The sequence below is a fragment of the Pleuronectes platessa genome, chromosome 2 (assembly GCF_947347685.1).
Source record: "Pleuronectes platessa chromosome 2, fPlePla1.1, whole genome shotgun sequence".
Classification (NCBI taxonomy): domain Eukaryota; kingdom Metazoa; phylum Chordata; class Actinopteri; order Pleuronectiformes; family Pleuronectidae; genus Pleuronectes; species Pleuronectes platessa.
Genome location: NC_070627.1, coordinates 7,821,932 through 7,844,084, shown reverse-complemented (window position 1 = coordinate 7,844,084; position 22,153 = coordinate 7,821,932). Strand labels below are relative to the sequence as shown.

Sequence of the window (22,153 nt, the reverse complement as noted above, 5' to 3'; positions counted from 1 at the left end):
TACATTCAGCTCGTTAAGGGGCTTAATAATTATAGCGCAGTCAAAATTTCTCAACACAGAAAAGACGCCATATGAGATTTGGAGACTGGAGTCCGCCTGATTTGTCCTTTCATTTGTTTAAAGTGTGAACCCCGGCTCATTTGTTAAATATCAGGCTGTCAGGAGGCGGACAAAGGACGAACCTAATCAGCTGTCATCGCACACACAAAGGATGTAGAATCCTCTCTGGATCTGAAGAACAAGGCAGTGAATCAGATGCTCCAGATTCTTGTAAATGAGGAATTTGCGACACCTTGTTCAGAGATACACAATGTGTCCCCCGTCCTCCCTCGTATGCACTCGCACGATCACACACTGATCAAACACAAACAGGCTGTGCAAACAGATGGGAGGCCGTGTTCGGTACTGTTGTAGCTCCCGTACTAATTGGAAGGAGAAGTGTAATGACATCAAAGTTTGGAAACAAGAAAGTGTTTGATTCCTTGGGTGATGTGCACAACCCCAGCTGGTTACACACTCAAACATCTCTCCCTGTCTCTCTAATGTAATAATGATGACGATGTAGATTTGAAGGTCATTAAAAACCGTTTCACTTAAAAAATCCATCCTGTCACAGAGGTGCAAATGAACAAGGTCGGAGTTAAATCACTTATTTATGAACCAATGCTGTAATGAGGAAAATGAACAAAATATTGAAACGATTTTGATTTGTGGTTTTTGTGATAACTCGTTTCAAATGTGGACATGAGGCATTGGCAAATTCAAGCACTGGAAAACCAAAAGTTCACATTTATACAATAGAAACTTTTGCTGCTGTTAATATTTTCTATGTTGTAATTTTTCACAGGTAAAGATTAAACCAAGTCATTAAAGCCATACAGGTCTAAACTAATGTTTTAAACACTTTTGGCGTTTAGATTATTATCATATCACGTTGTAGCATTAACGTGTGCAACGACCTTGACATGCTGCTGTAACACAATCATTTCCCATAAAGTAAATCTATCTATCTACATCTAATTATCTATGCACATGTATATATATCCAACCATCTATCCATCAATCTTAATACTTGAATTTTTGATGCAGGACTTTTACAGTAGTTTAAAATGTATATGTTTTATTTTGTCAATAGAAAGGATTTGTGTCTTCCACCAGGAATTTAATGAAATTCTGCTAAATAATTTTTTCCAATAATCAATATACTCATCATGCCCTGCACCAGCTCAGTGTTGCTGCAGTACCCTAACCCTCCAGCAGGAGTCACCGAGGCTCCGCAGCCACTTCCCGCGGCTCAGCTCTCGCGGTAACTCGGCTGCTCCACCGGCGGCGTCATTCACAGAGGAGATGGCGGCTAGAGGCGGCTTCCAGACGATACCTTCGGGTGGCGGCGGCGGAGCAATGGGACCTGGACCACCGGTACCGGGTGTGGGACCAGGAATGGGGCCCGGGACTCCCTCGGGAAGAATGGGCCCGTCGTCAGGCGCGCAGAACCACATGTACCGCTCCCCGATGCCCGGGCCTGGATACCCGGTGAGATATCGCTCCATCTTGGCTACTGACGCGTTAGCCTGTCCGCTAGAACAAAGCCTTCCCACCGCTGCTTTGTCACCAGCGGCTAACTTTCACCCCCGTCGCCGGTGCGAGCCCCGGCTCGCAGCGACACTCCTCCCGGTCGGGGAGCAGATAGCCCGTCACCGGCACGTACACAGACCACTTTGACCGAGTGTGAGAGTTTGTTCGCCGGTTTGAATCCGCCGAACCTCCCGCCTGCTAACGTTGAGCTTAGCTAGGTAGTCTCGGTAGCCAATTAGCTCAGGCGGCTAACGTGGCTAGCTGCCAGTTTACCGCTCGGTTCTCCAACTGAAAACAAACCGTAAACACTCGGAGTCGTTTAATAAAAGCTCCACAAAGTGAGTTTCTGATATCTGGTGTTTTTTACTTTGCGGAGTTTGTTGCAGGAGAAAGTTTAAAGCCGCACAGCTCCGTGGTTCATTGTGCGGGTCTGAGTGAGGCGATGCTAATCCTATATAAACAGGGATCACAGGAGGGACTCGAACCAGGACCAGGCTGGTACACTGTGTTGTACACAGATCACCCGCTGGAGTTCTGCACTTTGCACAGTGCTTCGTCTTTTCCCTGCGTTTAGTGAAGCTGCAGGTGGCCGGCAGCTGGAGGTAGTACACGTCAACGCAACTAGTCCAAGATGGTCACTCCATAAAGTTTAGGGCTTTTTCGAACTTTCACCCAACTGAGTTGAACTTCTGCAGATTCTTACAAGTCAAATAAATGACTCTGATCCTACTTGTGCAGATAAGTCATCCACAGACAGAGAAAATAAATAGCCAGTGTATTGGTTTGGCTTTATTTTAAGTCATTTAAACTTTCAAGTGTGTTGTTCTAACTTCTCAAATAGGACTTTTCCCTCTTTTCATGCAGCACAGCTTGAACATCTGAGTGAAAGTAGATTCTGATAAGTAGCAGGACAGATTTATCCAACATCTTGCTCTCTGGAGTTATAACATGATCTGTTAATCTGAAATGAAAAGAAACTCCTTTGTCAGGGAGGTTCATTGAAACATTCGATATATGAAAGTACCCTGATCGCATGTAAAAGTTTTCTACTGCTATGACCTCTACTACTATTTTCATAAAATTGAATTGATGAGTTATTAATCAGATTAACATCCGTCCCTTCCTTCTTATGGAGACATCAAAACCCATAAATTCAGAAATATTGTTCATTTCACATTTTTAACCACTGGACAGAAGATGTCTCCCACTTCACATGTGCTGTGCATCTGTAAATATAAAATTAGAGGTACAATGACTGGCTTCCAGTAAGAAGAAACTTTTTGCCTTTTGCAGACAGATATGAAACAAGTCACATCGACAGTTTCTCCATATGCAACTTTAACGAAGCACATTTTAGAGCTGAAGGTTTAAAACCTTGACCTACACATTATTTTCTCATCAACATAATGTTGGTGGATTTGTCCGTGTGGGATTGTCGTATTATAACTATAAATCTGATATTTTGTGCAGTGTTTTCATTAGACTGTCACCCCTATAGTGGATCATTAGTCATCTCCAGCTAATATACTGTTTCATAGAATCATGACCAAAAGCTAATCATCAATGCTGATCTGCAGGGGTTGAAGTGTTTGCTGCCTAGCTACTGGCAGCCTGAAGCACGAGTGAAAGGATGGTGCATCTTTTTTTTCTCTAGCAGCCTTGACTGCTTTCAGTCTTACGAGCTTCCTTTCACCACATAGTCAAAGAGGATTCGTACCCTGAATACTGCTGAACTCCAGTTGTTCTCGGGTAAGCCAAGGTTGTGCTGTGTGAAAAGCACTTAATGATCAACATACGGTCCCTTTGCTGCCCACACTGTGCTTTGTGGAAAAGGTAGAGCACATACATCCGCCCTGTGCTGTTGACAAGCCAATGTCCGTCACTCTTCCTCCTCTCCACCATAGGCTTAGGAGATAGTCCCTTAAATTCTCTGTCATTTGTCAGATTGGCTCCTGGAGGGAACACTGCAGTCAGGGATTTTTCATTCATCAGCTTCTTCTCGCCCGCACTCATGCATTCAGGTGCACAAAGTCGCCTCTTTGAGTTTTTAGCACACGGTTTGGTGAGTTGGTCTCAGTGTTTGTTCGGCATTTACTCGTTGGAATGAGATTGCGTGCATGTTGTAGGACAATTGATGTTCCAGGCAGATGTGTCTTTAATGAAAAGAAGAAAATCTTGTTTTAATTGTGTTTGGTGAATTATTTGACGTGAGGCAATGTGCAGCTTATGTGTTGTGGCTTATTCACATTTCGGCACTGATTCGTTTGGTGTTATTTAATCCTTTGTCTTAAAGCAGATATGACCACCATCTTAGACAATAACCGTACAGAGTAAAGTGAAAGGATGTGAGGATCGTGAATCTGCTTTTTTCTTTCCCTCAAACGCCATTTCAAGGCTCTCATCACACATGCTGACCTTGGAAACGCAGGGTGCTTTACAAATGAGCTGTTTTGTTCCTGCACCGTTTCAGGCGTTTTTAGATTCACGGCAACTCGCGGACCCATAAATTAAATGGAAATGCACACATTAATTAGCAGAAATAATTTCTCTTAGGAGGCATGATGATTTAGATTCACTCTCTAAGCGAACAGGGTGTTTCACATCTCTGAGCACGCATCCATTCCTCTTTTTGATTAATGGTTTTTTAAGAAGTGTTTTAGTGAAAAGTGAATAAAACTTAAGGACAGTGTCCAGTTGACAGAAATTTACCTCCAGTAAAATTGCTCATGTTTGAGTAGGGCGCTTCTCAAAGATTGTGCCCTCTTTGTGTGGGTCAGGACAACGGTTTAAAGTTGGAATATTATTCATATTTTGAGTTATGGACCTGTGCAGACCAGATTCTTGCACCAGAGGCGGAAAATATGAAACACTGGCGGAATCTGTTTCACATCTGCAATACCTCAAAGCAGATGATTAGATATTTCTGTGCTCCAGATTTAGTGGCTGTAAAAGAATGCCCAGAAAGTATTGTCTGAAGTGTTTTTCTTAAAATAGTAACATTTACTTTTCTTTTCTGTGCAGAGACCGGGCATGCCTCCCTCCAACCGTATGACCCCTCAGGGACCAGCCATGGGCCCCCCAGGATACGGCAACAGCCCTGTTTCTCGCCCTGGGATGCCTGGTGTGATGGACCCGTCTCGTAAGAGGCCAGCCCCCCAGCAGATTCAGCAAGTTCAGCAGCAGCAGAACCGCAACCAGCAGTAAGCCCCCCCCCCCCCCCCCCCTTTTTTTGAGTCTTTGTCATAATACTGTTGTTGAGTCTTCACCTGCGGATGATGTGAGGATGCACAGAGCTGCCTCGACTCACTCTCAAACGTCTTGCTTTGTTAATTTGTTTCTACAGCACAAAGAAGAAGAAGATGGCTGATAAAATTCTACCTCAGAGGGTGAGTACTAGTCAAATTCAACTGAACAGAAATCCATTTATTCTGGCCTTGAGTGTGTTGGAGAGATTATATTTGCAAGTCCATTCGAATGTTAATTCCGATGCTTCAAACAAGGGTGGTTCCTGAGAGCTCTGTTCAACGTTATAGGAGTGTTTGCACTTCACAGTATCGTCAGTGTAATTTCCCCCCAGATTGAATGGACTGCGTTCATCTGGTGCTTATCGAGAGCTCAAACCTAACCCACTTTACTAAACTGGTTATATTCACACTCCGAGTCATATAGATGGTGCTGTACGTACAGCGCGCAACAGGAGTCAGGGATCAAACCATTGACGTTCTTAATGGGTGACAACTCTACCTCTAGGTTTCCTCAAAACTGCCTTTTAAAGTTATTAAAACATCTTATATTCCATTTACAATGGTGTTTAAGATTCTTTCTAGCCTGCTGAGGGAATTGATGTTCCCTATAAAAATGTGTGATTTGACCAAAATCCTGGGAAATCTCAGTCGTGCAAAACACTTCCTGAACATTGTGACAATCTGATCCAGTGAGTAGAAGCACATGTTTGAGGTAATTCCTGCTAAAGAAGGTTCAACCAGTTATTACATCCAATGGTTCACTTACTTTCTCCTCCAGCATTGTGAATATTTAATGCCCCTGATCAATGCAGACACATTCGCTCAAGCTTATCTTATTACCTTGAGCATCACTGCAAAGAACCAGATAATTTAGCCGGGTTCACAAACCTTCTCTCATCACTAATGCACAGCTCCTCTTTGAGATACAGAGTGACTAGACAAAATGCTGCCATAACGTTTATTCAGAATCAATATATGAGGATATGGTTGATAACTGAGGGGGAATTCCTTGAGGTGTACTTTCTTGTACTTGTTTAATGTTGTTCCAGTTGTTTCAAGTATCTTCTTTACTATTCCAGATCAGGGAACTGGTCCCAGAGTCTCAGGCTTATATGGATCTGCTGGCTTTTGAGAGGAAGCTGGACCAGACCATCATGCGCAAAAGGCTGGACATCCAAGAGGCCCTCAAGAGGCCCATCAAGGTACGGTTTCATTTAACTCTTGACTACCTCATACTCTCCTGTTCGAACATTTAGTACATTTTAAAGTCATATAGCAGTTTGTGTTAAAGAACCCTAAGTTTGGCCACCAGCGTTATTTATCAGTTTAGATATAAAGCCAGTGTTGAGTGATGGAAACGTATGAATTTAAAGTGAGTTTGTCTTGACTTATTATTTTTAGCAAAAGAGGAAGCTTCGGATCTTCATATCGAACACCTTCAACCCTGCAAAGCCGGATGCCGAGGACGGAGAAGGCACAGTTGCATCGTGGGAGCTGCGTGTTGAGGGGCGTCTGCTGGAAGATGTAAGCTAATTTAAACTTTGCACGTTTTATTTCCCCAAGTTGTGACTGTTGTCTAATTTGAACGTACTTGTGTGTGTCTTATTCAATATGACATACTGTAGGAAAGACTATCTAGTGGGTACTAACAAAACAAACATTTTTCAGTTTTGCATAATTTTTTCATTAAGTTGTCATAAATGATTATTTGTCAGTGGTGCCTCTTTCCCCCCCAGTTCCTTGTAATATTTTTATAGCAGTGGTTTAAGCTAATATCTTTCTCTTCCATTACGCTTTCTTCAGACAAATTAAAAAGATAAAGCACCAAGTAACTCAGTGGGACTCATAGTGCTTCTGTCCGTTTCATTTTTCCCTTCAGTTTAATAAAGTGACAAATCTGATATCGGAGAATTCCCTCTCTAGGCATAATTTGGTGGCAGTTTTGTGTATTTTAATATTAAACACATAATTTCTCTTATGTTCATTTAGTTGTTTGTCATAACTATCTAATCCTTGGTATAATGACAAAATTATTCTTGTGTTTGACATGATTTAGATCAAATGCTTCACTTCACTTAAGCGACAAAACATACACATTGCACTGATAATTTAAATAAATAGCTCCATTTATTTCCAAAAACGTAACTAATATGAATAACCTGTGTTTTGCAGACAGCTGTGTCCAAGTATGAAGCCACCAAACAGAAGAGGAAGTTTTCTTCTTTCTTCAAGTCCCTGGTGATTGAGTTGGACAAGGACCTGTATGGACCCGATAATCACCTTGTGGAAGTAAGATCACTCGCTGTGTTTCTCAGGATGCAAGTCGGTTATAAACCATGTTTTCCTTTGGTTGGGGGCCATAGTGTATTATTTATGCTTTAATACATGTGCTTTTTCTTTACCATTTACCTACATGAGATAAGTAAAATTAAACTCTAATGCAGAATTGGAAGAATAGCTGCATTGTATAAGTGGTCACTGATTGTATTGTCGATACATCACTTTTTAATGTTCAATTAACGCTGAGAATCTTTTGTAATTGTTCTGCTAAATGTAAGAAAATCAGACTGATCAGTAAAAACTTGTTAGTAAAATGTCCGTCATCTCTTTTAGTGGCACAGGACCGCCACCACCCAGGAGACTGATGGTTTCCAGGTGAAGAGGCCAGGTGATGTGGGTGTTCGCTGCACCGTCCTCCTCATGCTTGACTACCAGGTAAATCCTCAGTGGTTTTCTCTGTCTATGTCTTTTGGTAATTTCCGTTTCCTTTTAGAAATATACAGTGTTTTTCATGTTTTTCCATCTTCCAAAAGACACATTGACCAATTTGCCAGTCACAAAGGACCATGACATATATTTATAGAAACATCTTCAAGGTAAATAACCTGAATCATCTTCTAACAACAAATTGACCTTGCTCCAAACAGCCCCCTCAATTCAAGCTGGACCCCCGGCTGGCTCGTATGCTGGGTATCCACACCCAGACCAGACCTGTTATCATTCAGGCCCTTTGGCAGTACGTGAAGACCCACAAACTCCAGGACCCTCATGAGCGCGAGTTCATCAACTGTGACAAGTACCTGCAGCAGGTGAGAGGAACACATCTTAAAAATAGTTTTAGTGTATGTTACATTAACATACACCAAAGGGGGGAAATTATATTAATCCAAGTGGTGAACACAAACTGTAGCTGGAATGATAAACAGTCTCATAGTTGTCTTGTTTAATTCTCACTTTTGAAATTACACAGTCACTCTTCTCCTACCTTCTCTCCTTTTATGGAGTCTCTCTTTCTCTCTGGGTCACTGACTGGTTTCCCTGTGAATTATTTTCCACACTGCCAAGATAAACAGGAGTGTAGGATGTTATTAATGAGTTTCTATAAAGTAGTAAGCTTGCAAACAAAGTATGAAATAATACTTTGTTTGCCAGCTTATAATACCTATACTCTTCACACTTTCTAGTAAATGTACTACTTTGATTTTGGGATGTGGAAAATGTTGAATAAAGACTTTAACTTTAAACCACTGCTTTGTGGATAATAGAGCGATAAAATCTGTATAAATCAGAAGTCACAACTACTCGCAAACAAACCTTGGGAGAATAAAAAGAGATTAAGTGAAAAGATTAGAGGAGCCCGTTTTTGTTCAGAGTAAATATGTCAAACACAAAAGAGGCTGAGCAACAAAGCAACAAACCATCATGGGCACAGAACTAGCAGCAATCAAGCCTGGGTCATACAAAATCAATTTTAATCAGGGTTTTCAGGAAAACATTGACACAGCAAACATTTGAGAAGCTGGAACCTCAATTGTTGCTTGATAAAGCACTTGATCATTAATTATCAAAGCAGTTGCTGATTTGTTTTCTGTCGACCGAATACTTGTTTCCACTCTATTGTTAAATTTCTCAGCCCTAAGCAAGAACTAAGCTTAAAGGCTCAGTGTGTAGGATTTTGGTGAAAATGATCTATCAGCAGAAACTGAATATAAAAACACAGTGGTGATGTTTTCACGAGTGTTTCATCTAAATTGTACATGTTGTAGTTGTCCTTACCCTAGAATGGGCCCTTCATATTTAAATACTTAATATATAGATCAGTAGCTGGTCCTCACTATGGAGGCAGCCAAGTTTTTCACAGTAGCCCAGACAGGACAAACTAAACATCTTTTGAGTTTTGATGAAGGCTACCAGAGGTTCTCTTTCATGTTTGGAAGTGGTGGAGTGCCACATGCGACTCCACCACTAGATGTCACTAAATTCTACACACTGAACCTTTAAGAAACTCATTTTCTGTTTATCTGAAGGCCACTGTGGGTTTCCCCACACAAGCCTGGAAGGAGAGGGTGAGACAATGGGTTTTCAGTTCACCACTAAATCCCACACACTAAACTTCTGAAAACATATGAAACTACAATTATGCCTCTAATTTTATTATTCTTCTGTGATGTTAGTGGTGTTGTTCTCTCGTACTCTAACCGTGAGTTGTTATCATTGTTTCAGATTTTTGAGACCCAGAGAATGAAGTTCTCCGAGATCCCGCAGCGCTTGCATGCACTGCTGATGCCTCCAGAGCCCATCATCATCAACCATGTGATCAGGTACAGGGATGTTTTTATAAAGGTGTCTACAGGAGTTAGTTTCCCAACGAAATCTAGTTCAAACTGTCGCACGATTTTTGGAAAAAGGCAAAATGATCATCACACATTTTCATTAACTGCTGTTGAGAGTACTAGAAGCTGGATAAACGGCTTGTAACACTAATTTCCCTGTTGAGCTGTTACAAAAGGAGAAGCTGCAAAAACATGATTGTAAAACTTTGCTTGCAAACAATACGACTATTAAATCAAAGTTTTCCATTGATCGACCAATCTGTTAAGAAGTATTTGGGGTTCTGTTGGAACTTTAACCGACATGAAGAGCAGGTTTGCATTAAATGTTATGGTCTGTCATCACATGTGGCTTTTTTAACAGTGAACACACAAACAAATCACTGTATAAACTGTATTAACTTTTTTGCAGTGTGGACCCTAATGACCAAAAGAAGACTGCTTGCTATGACATTGATGTGGAAGTGGACGACACACTGAAGACCCAGATGAACTCCTTCCTGCTCTCCACTGCCAGTCAGCAGGAAATAGCAGGACTGGACAACAAGGTAGAGCAGTCAACAGCTCAACCTTTTACAGATGTCACAGAGTTTTGTGTTTGTCCCTGAGAGGTATGGACAGAAATGTGTGGTCACAGTGGGCAGTTTTTACCTTTTGACATGGAATTTCTTGTGAGCATTCAATGCTGCTAAGTAGTTCCCTACGGTAGTAAACCCTATTGTCCATTTCCAGCTTCCATCGTCTCTAACCACAATTTTAAGCGCACTTGACTCAAATTTAATGTGAAAGAGCTATTTTCTTCTTATATTGTGAACCTGCTGAGGCTAATTTCACACATATCTGCTTCCTCGAGTTGTTGCCGGTGTATTGTTGCCTTCTCTCTCCTCGGTATTGAGGTATTTTTGACCTCCTGCTGACAACTATTACCTTGACCGTGATGGCTGCAATCACATTGATAGGACATGGAGCCGTTCCCTGAAAAGACGTCCCACTGTGTCGTCTTTGTTTGGAGACAAGTCAACAATATAAAATCAGAGAGCTTGTTTTCTGTTTCGAGGCGACGTACTTTTTATTTATTCAGAGTTTAGATTGCTGATATCAGATACAGTTCGTAGCAGAGCCTGTCTTGGTTGTCTCGGCCATTGTTGTCACACAACCAGACTTGTATTAACCCAGATACAGGACCAACTGCTTTTATTCTACCTGTATTCAAACCGCTCTTCTCAAAAATACAGCTTTCATGGATATAATGATGTTAATTTTGTTTATTTTACAAAAAACACAATAATGAAGCGATAGTATAGTGAATCTAGTTTTTCTGGTGTTCCGCACAATTAGAGAATGCATCTGTTTATGTTCAGCGTTACTCACCAAAACATATTAATCTGCTTTTCAGATTATTATGCAAGTGATGAATGAGTGGGATTTCGGATTATAAGAATACTTGACGTCGTTCCAGATTATCCAGCAAGTCGCAGTTCTCATGCAGAATGAGGAGGAAGACGTTTCTGAGGATTTAAAGCATGAATTTTACAAATGGCTTAAGTGGAGAGACTGATTAAAATGGAGGAAGCATTAGAAAATGTTTAAGAGCTTCAGTACCATCTGAATCATTTTCGTGGAGGTGTCACTCTGATAAAGAAGTTTATTTAAGTTCAGTTTTTGTTTTTGCTGCTGAATTCCAGTATGTAAAACAAATTATAACAAAAGAAAAAGTTTATCTGTCCTCAGCAAAGTTATCTCTTTATCTGCTATTTGATTTATCTGTCTATATCAATATTTAATCAATACCTAATTCACTGCTTAATTCCCACAGATCCATGAAACCATTGAGACCATCAACCAGCTGAAGACCCAGAGAGAGTTCATGCTGAGTTTTGCCAGAGATCCTCAGGGCTTTATCAACGATTGGCTGCAGTCCCAGTGCAGAGACCTCAAGGTCAGTGTGTCTGTCATCACCTAGAACTCCGAACTGGATCTTTAACTGAACTTGAAGCACTTTTTTGTTTTTGATCCACTCTCGTTGTAGATACCATGTTGTTTCTGCCTCGAAAAACAATTCACCTTCGAACAAGAATCAAAGCTGTCGTCAGTGGAGCTTTTTTAAATGCCTTTGTGCTGCAGCATGTTTTTAAATGAGAGCAAAGGTGTAGCCACATTAAGTTTTTAGTTTGTTGTTGAGGTGTCAATTCAAGAGAGAAACCACTTAGAGCACTGAAGGTCTTTTTGGCTGAATGTTTGTTTTAACAACAAATGCATCAGAAAGATGTAGAAGCATCACCACCTGTTTCTCCACAGACCAGTGTCACTTGAGCAAAGTGCTTCACTGCAGACTTGTAGTCTTTTGAGTCGTTAGTTTCCAACCAGAGACACTTAGTGCCCTGTCACTACTGTGGTGGCTTCACCCACCTGCCTCATGAAATTCTGTTTTCATGCAGTGTAAAAAGATTTGTGAAGAAGCCCCTGAGGTCTGACCATCAAATCATTGCACTTTGTTTTTAGCTGCTTCTTTACACTCAGAACGCAACAGGAGCACGTTGAGCTGTAAACTAAACAATTCAACTCTTACTAAAAACTGACTGGACCACAAAACTATGAATCCATGTTGCAGCAGTTGATGGCAGCAGGTCAATGCCTCCTGAGTGGTCTGCTGTCAGACACCTGGCAGGAGAGATGTTATGTTAGTAGTAACTGAGATATGACATGACCACACGTTTGCTTTGTGCGATGATTTTAATGTTTGTCTATTGTGGACTCCTACTAGTTTTTCCTCCTATTAAAGGAATTCAAATTGTTTTTGTTTTAAATTTGATTCTAAGGGTAAAGGATGTTTTTTTTAAAGCCCTTTGAGGTAGATTTTGTGATTTGTTTTATAACATAAAAGGGACTCTCTATTTAAAGCCCATTTGAAGGCAACAACTACAAACAAAATGTGTGTTATTTCTAGACAATGAATGTATGGAATCAATGACGGAAGCAGAATTAGTCGATGTAATTATGATTCAGTGAATACAAGAATCCTGCACTTCAGAATTCACACCCGGATATGCGTCCTAACCACCAACAGATGATTGATACCTGCTGTCATTTAAACTATTGACAACCACTTGACATTCGCTAACGTCTCAGACATCAAATGGCAATCCGATAAATCAGAATAAGTCCAAGGATAAACACACACGCTGGCATTTGGAAGCCTGAGTAATCTTTATGTTCAGAAAATGTCTTGCCGTCGAGCCATGTTTTGCTGTGTCACGGTGACATTGATTTAAATCCAAGGTTCATCTGCGGAAAGACAACTTAAATGATGTAACTGTGTGGACACTGTGCACACAAGCTGCCCCCCCCCCGCCCCCCCCCTCTCACACACACATATGCTCAACCTGCTATCTCAAGTGTGTGACAGGAGCGCAGAGAGATGTGTAACGAATAACAACGTGTCTGACTGGACTCACACCGGACTTCCCTCTGAGCCGATGACCTGCTGACCACCTGTCATCCACCTGCAGTGTGGAGTCGAACGGATCAGTCCAGAGCTCGCTAGCTGCTCCACTATTTTTTTTTATTTATCAGCAGGTCATCGTAACTGCAGTCAGTCTTTAATTCAGTCTCTTCAATAGAATCCGTCGTCCTGTGTTTTTGTTTTCTATTTGATTGGTCCGCCTCTGGGCTCATTGAAGTTCTCTTTATCAATTTTTATTTTCTGTTCCCAGACCATGACTGATGTGGTAGGAAACCCAGAAGAAGAGCGTCGGGCTGAGTTTTACTACCAGCCGTGGGCTCAGGAGGCCGTCTGTCGCTACTTCTACTCCAAGGTAATCACGTTCCCCTCTGCTTGTTGTTCCTCATGTATTTTAGCCTCTGGTTTTAGCATCGAGCATCAGGATACATGTCCTCGACCAATAGTCAACAATCAGTCTCAGCTGTCTATCATGAAAGTTCACCATGTTTTTATAGCATCAAATTATTAAAATCCGACGTAGCCGAACAATTAATACTTGAACAAACAAAGTCATGTCATCTATCTTTATAAACAGTCTATTATTAATACCAGCAAATATAATATACAAAACATAAATATACAAGGAAAGAGGAAGACGGGGTGAAAACAAATTCGTACAAACAAACCTTGACACAAACAAGAAATGCTCATTCCTCTTAATGCAGAGCCAAATTAAATATCCTTCCTTGCCTGAGATGTTCTCCTCTAATAATCACATTCATGTTATAACTCATATTGCCCCGCCGCAGAGGCAAATAGCTCCCCTGTTTCCTAAAATTAAATTTACTAATGCCATATATGATGATAAGCAATTTACCTATGGATGGTTTCTGTTTATTTTCCCAGTTAAGAGCTAGCAGCCCTGACGTGCATATTAACAAGTGTGCACTGCTCCTTTTTCATATTACACTCGTGGGGATATTAATTCATATTTTAGGTCTTAAAGGGTAATGTATTGAAACCAACTGTCCGAACCTCCGTCCTACATTTCTTCACCACGCTGCATTAGTGCTCATCTAACACCATTTCATTTATCGTAAGTTTCAGGGATCTTACTTTGAAATTTGTGAATTTTAACTGCAGTAACTCAAATGTACACATCAGCCATTTATATCTGTACAGTATTTCACTCTTCTATTGTTACATCCTCATTAATCGAGGCTTGGAGCCTTTTCTCTTAAAGCTAAGCATTACAATTATTTTATTTATCGATAGATTTGCACATAATTTTCTTAGACTTCATTTGTTTATTAAATGTATAAAACATCTGGACTTAATTTCATGAAAACAGTGATATTTGTCAAAGGTTTTGTTGAAACCTTTTCATTAGTAGTTTTCTCTCTTTTTAAAGTTGGAGCTACAGATATTTGTCATTTTCTCATAGAGAAAACTATTATTTATCAGATAAAAGTTGATCCACTTACTTTCATATACAACGACGAGAAGCAGAAAAATTAAATCTTCACATTTGTAAGAATATCTAACATCTTCACTGTAAAACTAAGAATAACCAAAACAATAAATTGATCATCTTAATAGTTCCCAATGAATCTTTTTAATGGAGCCGCATTTATTCATTTAACCTTCAGTGCTAATGCAAAAGGTCTTGGTCCTGTTGGTTTAATCACGTTCACAGTTTCATCGGGACGTCACTGATTAAATGTGTGAAATTGTCTTTCAGGTCCAGCAGAGACGACAGGAGCTGGAGCAGGCGCTCGGCATCAGGAACACCTAAAAACATCTGGACACGCGGCAGATGTGCTGTCAGAGAAGACTGATGTGTCTGGGTGTGTGTGGGGGGGGGATACAAACTTCTTACCACTGGCGTACAGACGCACGACAAACCCAGACAGACATAGATACTACATGGTTTTACTGTTATAGGATTTTTCTTACTTTCAGTAGCTACTTCCACACTTTTGTACGTTTTTATTTCCCCCCCCCTCACACGAGAGCTTCTTGAGCACAATGTTTTTCCTCCTGCATGTCTAAGGTTCAGGCACCTGGAAGCATTCCTTTTCTCTCCATACGTACAAGCAGACTGAACTCAGTGTCCCGGGGACTTAACAAATCTTTAAATCAGCTGGAATGTGTTGATTCTCTTTCCCCCCCGGTTCTGGAAAGTTAATTTACTTTGTACACTCCACCTGATGCTCGCCCCTTCAGTTAAATATTGATCGTGACTGTGTTTGTAATCAATCCAATCACTCATTGTTTTCTTTGGACAGTTGGTGCCGCAGTCCGTTGTGGCAGAAAATACATTTCTGTGGAAAAGCGGTTACTTTTTGTTAAGTGCCATTTAGTATGAAGTTGTTTTAATTTCTTCTTCTTTTTGTTCATTACCATTGATCTTTGTTTTTTATGTGTATTATACAGTACTTGTCTTGTTAGATAGTACAGATTATCATGGAAGTAGCTAGTACGAGTACCTCTAGTCTATATAGTTTTGTACATAATGAGCAGAAAAAAACTGAAGATGGATGTGAAGTAAAAATTGTATCTCTTATCCTGACAGATCTTTTTCTTAACTTTTTGTCTACGCTGCGATAGTTGAACCAGTATTTATATTAATCGGCCCCTCGCTCTCGGAGCCCAGTGATTTAGCTACTACAACGTAAAGAGCACGTAAAGTCCTGTTTGATGAACCACTGCTCTGCAGAGCTGAATGCACTCGGCATTCATGTCGCCTGCGAGCTGGGAGGAGTTAAATCTACTGCTCATAGTTTTGTGTACTTCTGAACGTGTGCAGAGAAGCTAAGAAACACTTGAGCTCCGTCTCACGTGTGGACGAGCTGATGTGAAGAGTCGTTGCTTCTTTGACACTCTGCTGAAGACCTGACCCCTCTGTGGTTTAATGGTTTTCACTGATGAAGATGAAGACGAGGGTCCTGGCTGAATCTCTTGTGTGTGTGCATTTCATTAACAAATTCCAAGAATACACTAATGTGGGTTTGGGGAGGTGCATGATTTGGAACGAGTTGTGGGAACCTCTGGGATGTAAAACACAACACTGGTTGGACTGCAGTACTATTTTAATCTGCAGACTTTTTCATGGACCAAACCTATTTTTCTGTATGTTCTTATGTTATAATAAAGGATATGTAAAATGTAGCTGTATGTGTCAACTTCTTTTGTTAGTTTTTTCTGTTTATTATGAAAAAAACAAAACTTTAATTTCCCTTCATCGATTTACAATTGATTGACTCAATTCATTATTTGTTTTAATGGCAACAAATGTTTAAGACATTAAGAACTATACATGAGTCAAAAACTGAAGCAATACAAAACTCTTAATTCTGAATAAAGTAAAAGAGCACAAATGTTGAAAATAAGTTCTGCATTAAAATGTCTCCTGGCTGATGTTATTAAATCTTTAATGCTGATGCAGGAATATGTTAACAGCAGCTGGTTGAGGTGGAGCTACTTAAAAGTAAAGTTGGTAGGACTTAAGTACTTTGTTTAATTGGACAGTATTCCATGATCACAAAAGTTGTTTTGCCTTAACCCGTTTATGAAAAATAGTTTTTTATTTTTAATTAAGTCTGAGTGGTTCAAGTTAAATAGTCTTCAGACTATATTAGTGTGACATTGTGAGTCTCAGTTTGCTATGCACAGGTACAGTCAGAAAAAAACTTAATACTTTTATACTTTCTGTACTTTTCAGGACCAGTACTTTTATACACTTACTTGAGTGAAGAATGTATGTGTGTGTAGTAAGTGAAGTAGAGAGCGTATGGGGGGGGGGGCGGAGCAGACCAGCCATGAGTAGAGGGAGGGCCCTGGCCTCCTCAGCTGTTTGTCCTGTATATAAACTCTGCGTCTCGGCCTTAGTGCGTCTTCGCACCGGCAGCAGCAGCAGATCCGTCTGGAAAGTTCAAACACAGGATGGCAGCTCCGAAGAAAGTGTGTGTGATCGGCTCTGGTAACTGGTGAGTGGAGCTTTGAATTATTCTGATGCTCTTCTTGAGTTCAAACCAGTGGTGGTGCAGGTTTATCACTGCAGCTGTCATCAACATAGAACAGTCACAGGCACCATAGCTGTGTTGTTTCTGCGTGGATAAGATTACACACAATGTTTCTTAAAGTTTTTGAGCGTAAAAGTTTGGAAACTTTGCAGCAGGAAGGAAACTTTAGTCCTGGTGAACCTGGACGTGTTCATGAGAGTGAGAAGAGAGCAGAGAGGAGCTGTCTGATTCCTCTGAAGCTTCAATGCTCTGAGCTCTTAGTGTGAGACTCTCCACACTCTTTGTGTCATTAAACAACATTAGTGTTGAATCAGCTTCACCCTCAGCCTGCGTGACCTTTACTGCAGTCAGTGAAGCGTCACCCTGGTAAAAGTATAAATAACACCCTGAAAGTACTCTAGTGCAAGTAACAGTAGAAATAATACAATATAAAAGTACTGTATTACGAGTAGAAGTAGAAATAACACAATGTAAGAAATACTTCAATACAAGTTCAAATAACACTGTAAAAGTACAGTAGTACAAGTCAAAGTAGAATTGCGACAATATAAAAATACTCCAGTACAAGTTAAAATACAAATATCACACCGTTAATACAGTCCAGTATAAGTAAAAGCATATGTACCACACAGTAAAGGTTCTTTAGTAAAAGTGAAACTATGTATTTAATATATATGGTTTATGGTATAGTAAAACTTTAGGTTTGATATCTATAGTTTTACTATATTTGATATATATAGTTTTTCTTTACTAGCCGTTCACAAGAGGGTAATTGGACCAATTTATGTTAAGTTAAAAGTACAATATTCCACCTCAGGTCAAAAAGTGATAATGCAAATACCAATGTTAAGATCTTAGTTCTGTTGATATTCAATACACTGTGTTTCAATGAGAGGTTTTGTTTTTCATGTCCAGTGTTATTCTTGTCTTGAAAAGCATCTGAAAAATCTTTGAAGTCATGTGACGTGAAATGTTTACAGTACAGTCGAAGTAAATGAATGGAGTTCCATGTGTCAGCTGACTTCTGTTTACTAGTGAAAACACTCTGAGATACGTCACTGTCTCTGAATCAGTCAGCCAGTACTTTGGACTATACGAAATATACATTATACAATAAATAAATCTTAAAAAGCCCAGTGTTAACAAGGTCATCCTCATGTGTTTCTCTACGTGTCCACAGGGGCTCTGCCATCGCCAAGATCGTGGGCGCCAACGCAGCCCAGTATGACCAGTTTGACACCACAGTGAACATGTGGGTGTTCGAGGAGACGGTGAACGGCCGTAAACTCACAGAAATCATCAACACAGACCACGAGAATGTGAAGTACCTGCCGGGTCACAAGCTGCCCCCCAACGTGGTACGACCAGGACACGATCCTGAGATGAAGGAGATAGGAGGAGAAGATTTCAGAAACAAACAGTTTGCACTTTCCCCTGAGTGACGTCTCGATTCCTCTCTTCCTCAGCTGGGTGTTCCAGAACTGGTGGATTCGGTGAAAGGAGCCGACATCCTGATCTTCGTGGTCCCTCACCAGTTCATCGTGAGAGTGTGTGACACCATCAAAGATCACATCAAGAAGGACGCTGTGGGAATGTCTCTCATCAAGGTAACGTCCACACAGAGGTCTGTAAGATCTGCAGTGTGTTTCCTCTCAGGTTGTCTCACGTGGGTTTTGTGTTGGTCTGTCTCGTGCAGGGCATCGATGCGAGTCCGGAGGGTCTGAAGCTGATCTCAGAGGTGATCCGAGGGAAGCTGGGCATCACCATGGCCGTCCTCATGGGAGCAAACATCGCCAACGAGGTCGCTGAGGAGAAGTTCTGTGAAACAACCATCGGTAGGAGTTTAATACTCGATGAAGCATGTGGGGGGGAAGATGGCAGAAACTCAATCTGAAGTGTTCATTGGTTCAAAGTTTCAACAAGCCATTCTACTTTGTCTTCTCATGACTTTGACTGGATTTTATTTGTCTTTATTTACTTTATTTGTCTTTTGCTTCCTCATATTTTTGGTATGTTGGAATAGTTTTTGTAGTACAGTATAGTTTAAGGTTTTTTGTTCAGCCATTTTATTGTATTATTTCTACTTGGTCTTCTATATTCCTTTTCGGAACATAGGCCATTGATGAATTGTTTCCACCCTCGTCTGTCTTGAGTTATCCTCTCCAGCTGTTTTATGTACATTATAGTATATATTTGAAATAATTGCATTATAGAAACTGATCATACATTTTTACTGACAGGGTGTAAAGACAAAATGTATGGGTCCATGCTGAAGGAGCTGATGCAGACCACCAACTTCCGTGTGACCGTGGTGGAGGAGTCGGATGTCGTGGAGATCTGTGGAGCTCTGAAGGTCGACGTTCTCCTCTAATCTAATCTGATATTCAAAACCATAAGAGAGCCAGCAGACATTTTAATCTATGTCTGTGCTTTAAAATACACAAGGAAACATGCATGAAAAGATGTGCTGGTGGAAAAGATGCTCCAGATGCATATTTATGAAATTATGTTTTTGTGTCTACTGCACGTTCACTTTAAATTCAGGTGAAGCCTCCATGTCTCTGATTCTTCAGACGTGTTTACATGATGGTTAATTTATATCTTTTCCACTGAGAACTTTAAAATGACAGGTTTAAGAAGCTCAAGCAATAATTGTTCCAAACATTGGATTGTACATTAGATTTTGATCGTTTGGGTATTTCTTTATATTGAAATATTATTCAACAGGATCTATATTTATTAAAACCAGCAAAGAGATAGCTCCAGTCTTTAGTGGCCATGTAGAGCGTAGTACTCATACGTATTAGTACAAAGAGGCCTCACAGTAACATGTCCTCTGTCTTCCTCGTTGTAGAACATCGTGGCGGTCGGAGCAGGTTTCTGTGACGGTCTGGGCTTCGGGGACAACACCAAGGCGGCGGTGATTCGTCTCGGCCTGATGGAGATGATCGCCTTTGCTAAGTTCTTCTGCACGGCCTGCCCCGTCTCCCCCGCCACCTTCCTGGAGAGCTGCGGCATCGCTGACCTCATCACCACCTGCTACGGGGGTCGCAACCGCAAGATCGGGGAGGCCTTCGCCAGGACAGGAAAAGTAGGAGGGAAAACCTTTTCTCCCCACGTGTGTTTGAGTGTGTTCATCTTGATCTGTGATAATAACGTGAAGCCAATCATCTCTGTGTTCAGAGCATCGAGCAGCTGGAGAACGAGCTGCTGAACGGACAGAAGCTTCAAGGTCCAGCTACTGCCATGGAGGTCCACGAAATCCTGAAACAGAAAAACATGGTGGACAAGTACGTTTGTCTCATATGTGATCGCAGGATGATTGATGAGAAGCACATGACGCTTATTTCACAAATCATAAATTGTTGTTTTTGCACTTTGGTTTTTGCATTAATCAAACGAATAAGATGCACAGTTTTATTCATTTATTTACAAATGAGTTAATTTAATGCTAAGCTAAGCTAATTCGTAGTCGGTGTGAAAGTGGTTTGAATCTAAAGCTTCATTGCCCCGAAATGTTCCCCAGCTCCTCCTCAGTCCTTCTAACATCCTTCTCTGGTCTCTCCAGGTTTCCTCTGTTCGCCGCTGTTTATCAGATCTGCTTCAACGGCCACCCCGTCGCTGAGTTCATCCAGTGTTTGCAGAACCACCCAGAGCACAAGTGAGGAACCGACGCTCTGGGGAAAAGGACTTTTGCACTAGAAAACCAAAAAGTTTATACGAAGGAGACGTCAGCTGAAGAATGTGCCTCATCCGGACGACTCCAACAGAGAAAAGAAAGAAACCTGTCCTCCCTCTGCCTGAGCTGCTGTGTCCACCTGCTGTAACTTAACCATTCATAAGTGTACGTGTCGTCAATCTACCAGGTCTTAAAAGTGTGAAGAATTTGAGTTAAATACACGTTACCCTGACCTGGATGTTTGGAAATGTTACGTCATGTCTTTGGTGTCAAGTGACTTTTCACCGTGTTCAACAAAGCACTGAACACAACCCCCCCCCCCCTTGTACCGAGATGTAACCGATAACTGAACAAAGTTTATTTTTGGAATAAATGATTGTTTATGGTGTGTCTTCCGAGTTGTGTCTCTGACTGGCTGGTGTGTGTCTTCAGGAGTCACCCAGAGAGCGTCTCTGCAGCAGCAGCTTCACTGTAACCCGACCTGAGCTCAGCCTCACTGCCACTCTAACCGCTTCACCTTTACCATTTTCTACCGTGTTACTTCAACCTTTCTCTGAGCACATGTCCTGCTTCAGTGTCAGGCCTCGGAACTGATGGTCGTTTGCTCAGCAAGATTAAATAACGATGTGTCTGTGTTTTTCAACACAGTTTCTTATATTCTCTATATTCACTTAAAAACATCTCTGGGGATTTCTGTTAAAATGCACGAAGGCCGGTGTGTTTTCATCAACAGCCATCTGTGCCTCAGCATATGCCGACGTGTTTGAAGGCCGCTCAGTCCCTGTAAGGCAGAATGCATGAGTTTCAGCTGAAGGCCTCGTGAAACACTGTGGAAGTACAAATACTACAAAGGCTTTATCCAAAGCGGCTTACAATAATTGAATTCAACCATGAGGGTACAGACCCAGAACAACAAGAATCAAGAAACTAGAATTTCTTCCAAAAAAGCAAAACTACAAAGTGCGATAAGTAAGTGCCGTTTAAGTGATACTAAATTGTTAGTTTCAAAATTGTATTCAAGATCTCTCTCTCTCTATATATATATATAAAACACAAGGAATCCTCTCCATGCCCGTCCTCTGTTCCCACTCATATCTTCACTTTTATGTGTTCATCAGCCCATTTGCTCTGAAGTGTGGTGTGGACCTTGACCTTGTATCATTTGCCGCCTGTTCAATTCTCGATTCCCTCGCTGGAAATCCCTCGCATAGTTAATGAGTCAACTGCCCGGTGAGATTTCTAATAATAACGTGCTCCAGAGAAGCAAATGTCCATCTATTATTAGACGGGCGGACACCACTGCAGCTGCCTCATCCCCTGCAACACCAGTGGAGGGATGCCTCTTATCGAAACACTAAACTATTGTGGGGCCACTCGGATTTCAAATTGAACACATTTTAAAGGGGTTCAGTTTCCAAACCTCTGAGCTGGCCTGAAGTGGCCTCAGCCTTCTTGACCTCATGGTTCAGTATGTTTGAGCTGTTGCAGAATATTCCTTGACAGATTTTAGTTGTAATACCCCATCTGGCCGCTAGAGAGTGCCACCTCCTCAGACACGAGCCCATCACTTATCATCC

At 41.1% G+C, this 22,153-nt stretch overlaps 2 protein-coding genes across 2 annotated transcripts; both read left to right on the top strand.

The window, feature by feature from the left end:
• The first annotated feature begins 1,347 nt into the window (after positions 1 to 1,347).
• Positions 1,348 to 16,043, top strand: smarcd1 (SWI/SNF related, matrix associated, actin dependent regulator of chromatin, subfamily d, member 1). Its single transcript, XM_053443241.1, has 13 exons — positions 1,348 to 1,533; positions 4,597 to 4,775; positions 4,919 to 4,961; positions 5,900 to 6,022; positions 6,222 to 6,344; positions 6,993 to 7,109; positions 7,434 to 7,535; positions 7,748 to 7,909; positions 9,324 to 9,421; positions 9,843 to 9,978; positions 11,247 to 11,369; positions 13,144 to 13,245; positions 14,614 to 16,043. Exons 1-13 carry the CDS (start codon positions 1,348 to 1,350, stop codon positions 14,665 to 14,667), a joined length of 1,548 nt encoding a protein of 515 aa, XP_053299216.1. The 3' UTR covers positions 14,668 to 16,043.
• A 677-nt stretch (positions 16,044 to 16,720) lies between these two features.
• On the top strand, positions 16,721 to 20,964 carry LOC128456401 (glycerol-3-phosphate dehydrogenase [NAD(+)], cytoplasmic). Its single transcript, XM_053440561.1, has 8 exons — positions 16,721 to 16,861; positions 18,078 to 18,255; positions 18,364 to 18,504; positions 18,594 to 18,732; positions 19,138 to 19,250; positions 19,752 to 19,988; positions 20,081 to 20,187; positions 20,466 to 20,964. Exons 1-8 carry the CDS (start codon positions 16,818 to 16,820, stop codon positions 20,560 to 20,562), a joined length of 1,056 nt encoding a protein of 351 aa, XP_053296536.1. The 5' UTR covers positions 16,721 to 16,817; the 3' UTR covers positions 20,563 to 20,964.
• The last annotated feature ends 1,189 nt before the right edge of the window (positions 20,965 to 22,153 follow it).

Bases quoted from the DNA above. Each gene is read 5' to 3' on its own strand.
- smarcd1 (XM_053443241.1), top strand. From the start codon at position 1,348: ATGGCGGCTAGAGGCGGCTTCCAGACGATACCTTCGGGTGGCGGCGGC. The intron at 7,910-9,323 runs GTGAGAGGAACA...TCATTGTTTCAG, and splicing joins GTGACAAGTACCTGCAGCAG to ATTTTTGAGACCCAGAGAAT. The intron at 9,422-9,842 runs GTACAGGGATGT...ACTTTTTTGCAG, and splicing joins ATCATCAACCATGTGATCAG to TGTGGACCCTAATGACCAAA.
- LOC128456401 (XM_053440561.1), top strand. From the start codon at position 16,818: ATGGCAGCTCCGAAGAAAGTGTGTGTGATCGGCTCTGGTAACTG. The intron at 19,251-19,751 runs GTCGACGTTCTC...TCCTCGTTGTAG, and splicing joins AGATCTGTGGAGCTCTGAAG to AACATCGTGGCGGTCGGAGC. The intron at 19,989-20,080 runs GTAGGAGGGAAA...CTCTGTGTTCAG, and splicing joins CCTTCGCCAGGACAGGAAAA to AGCATCGAGCAGCTGGAGAA.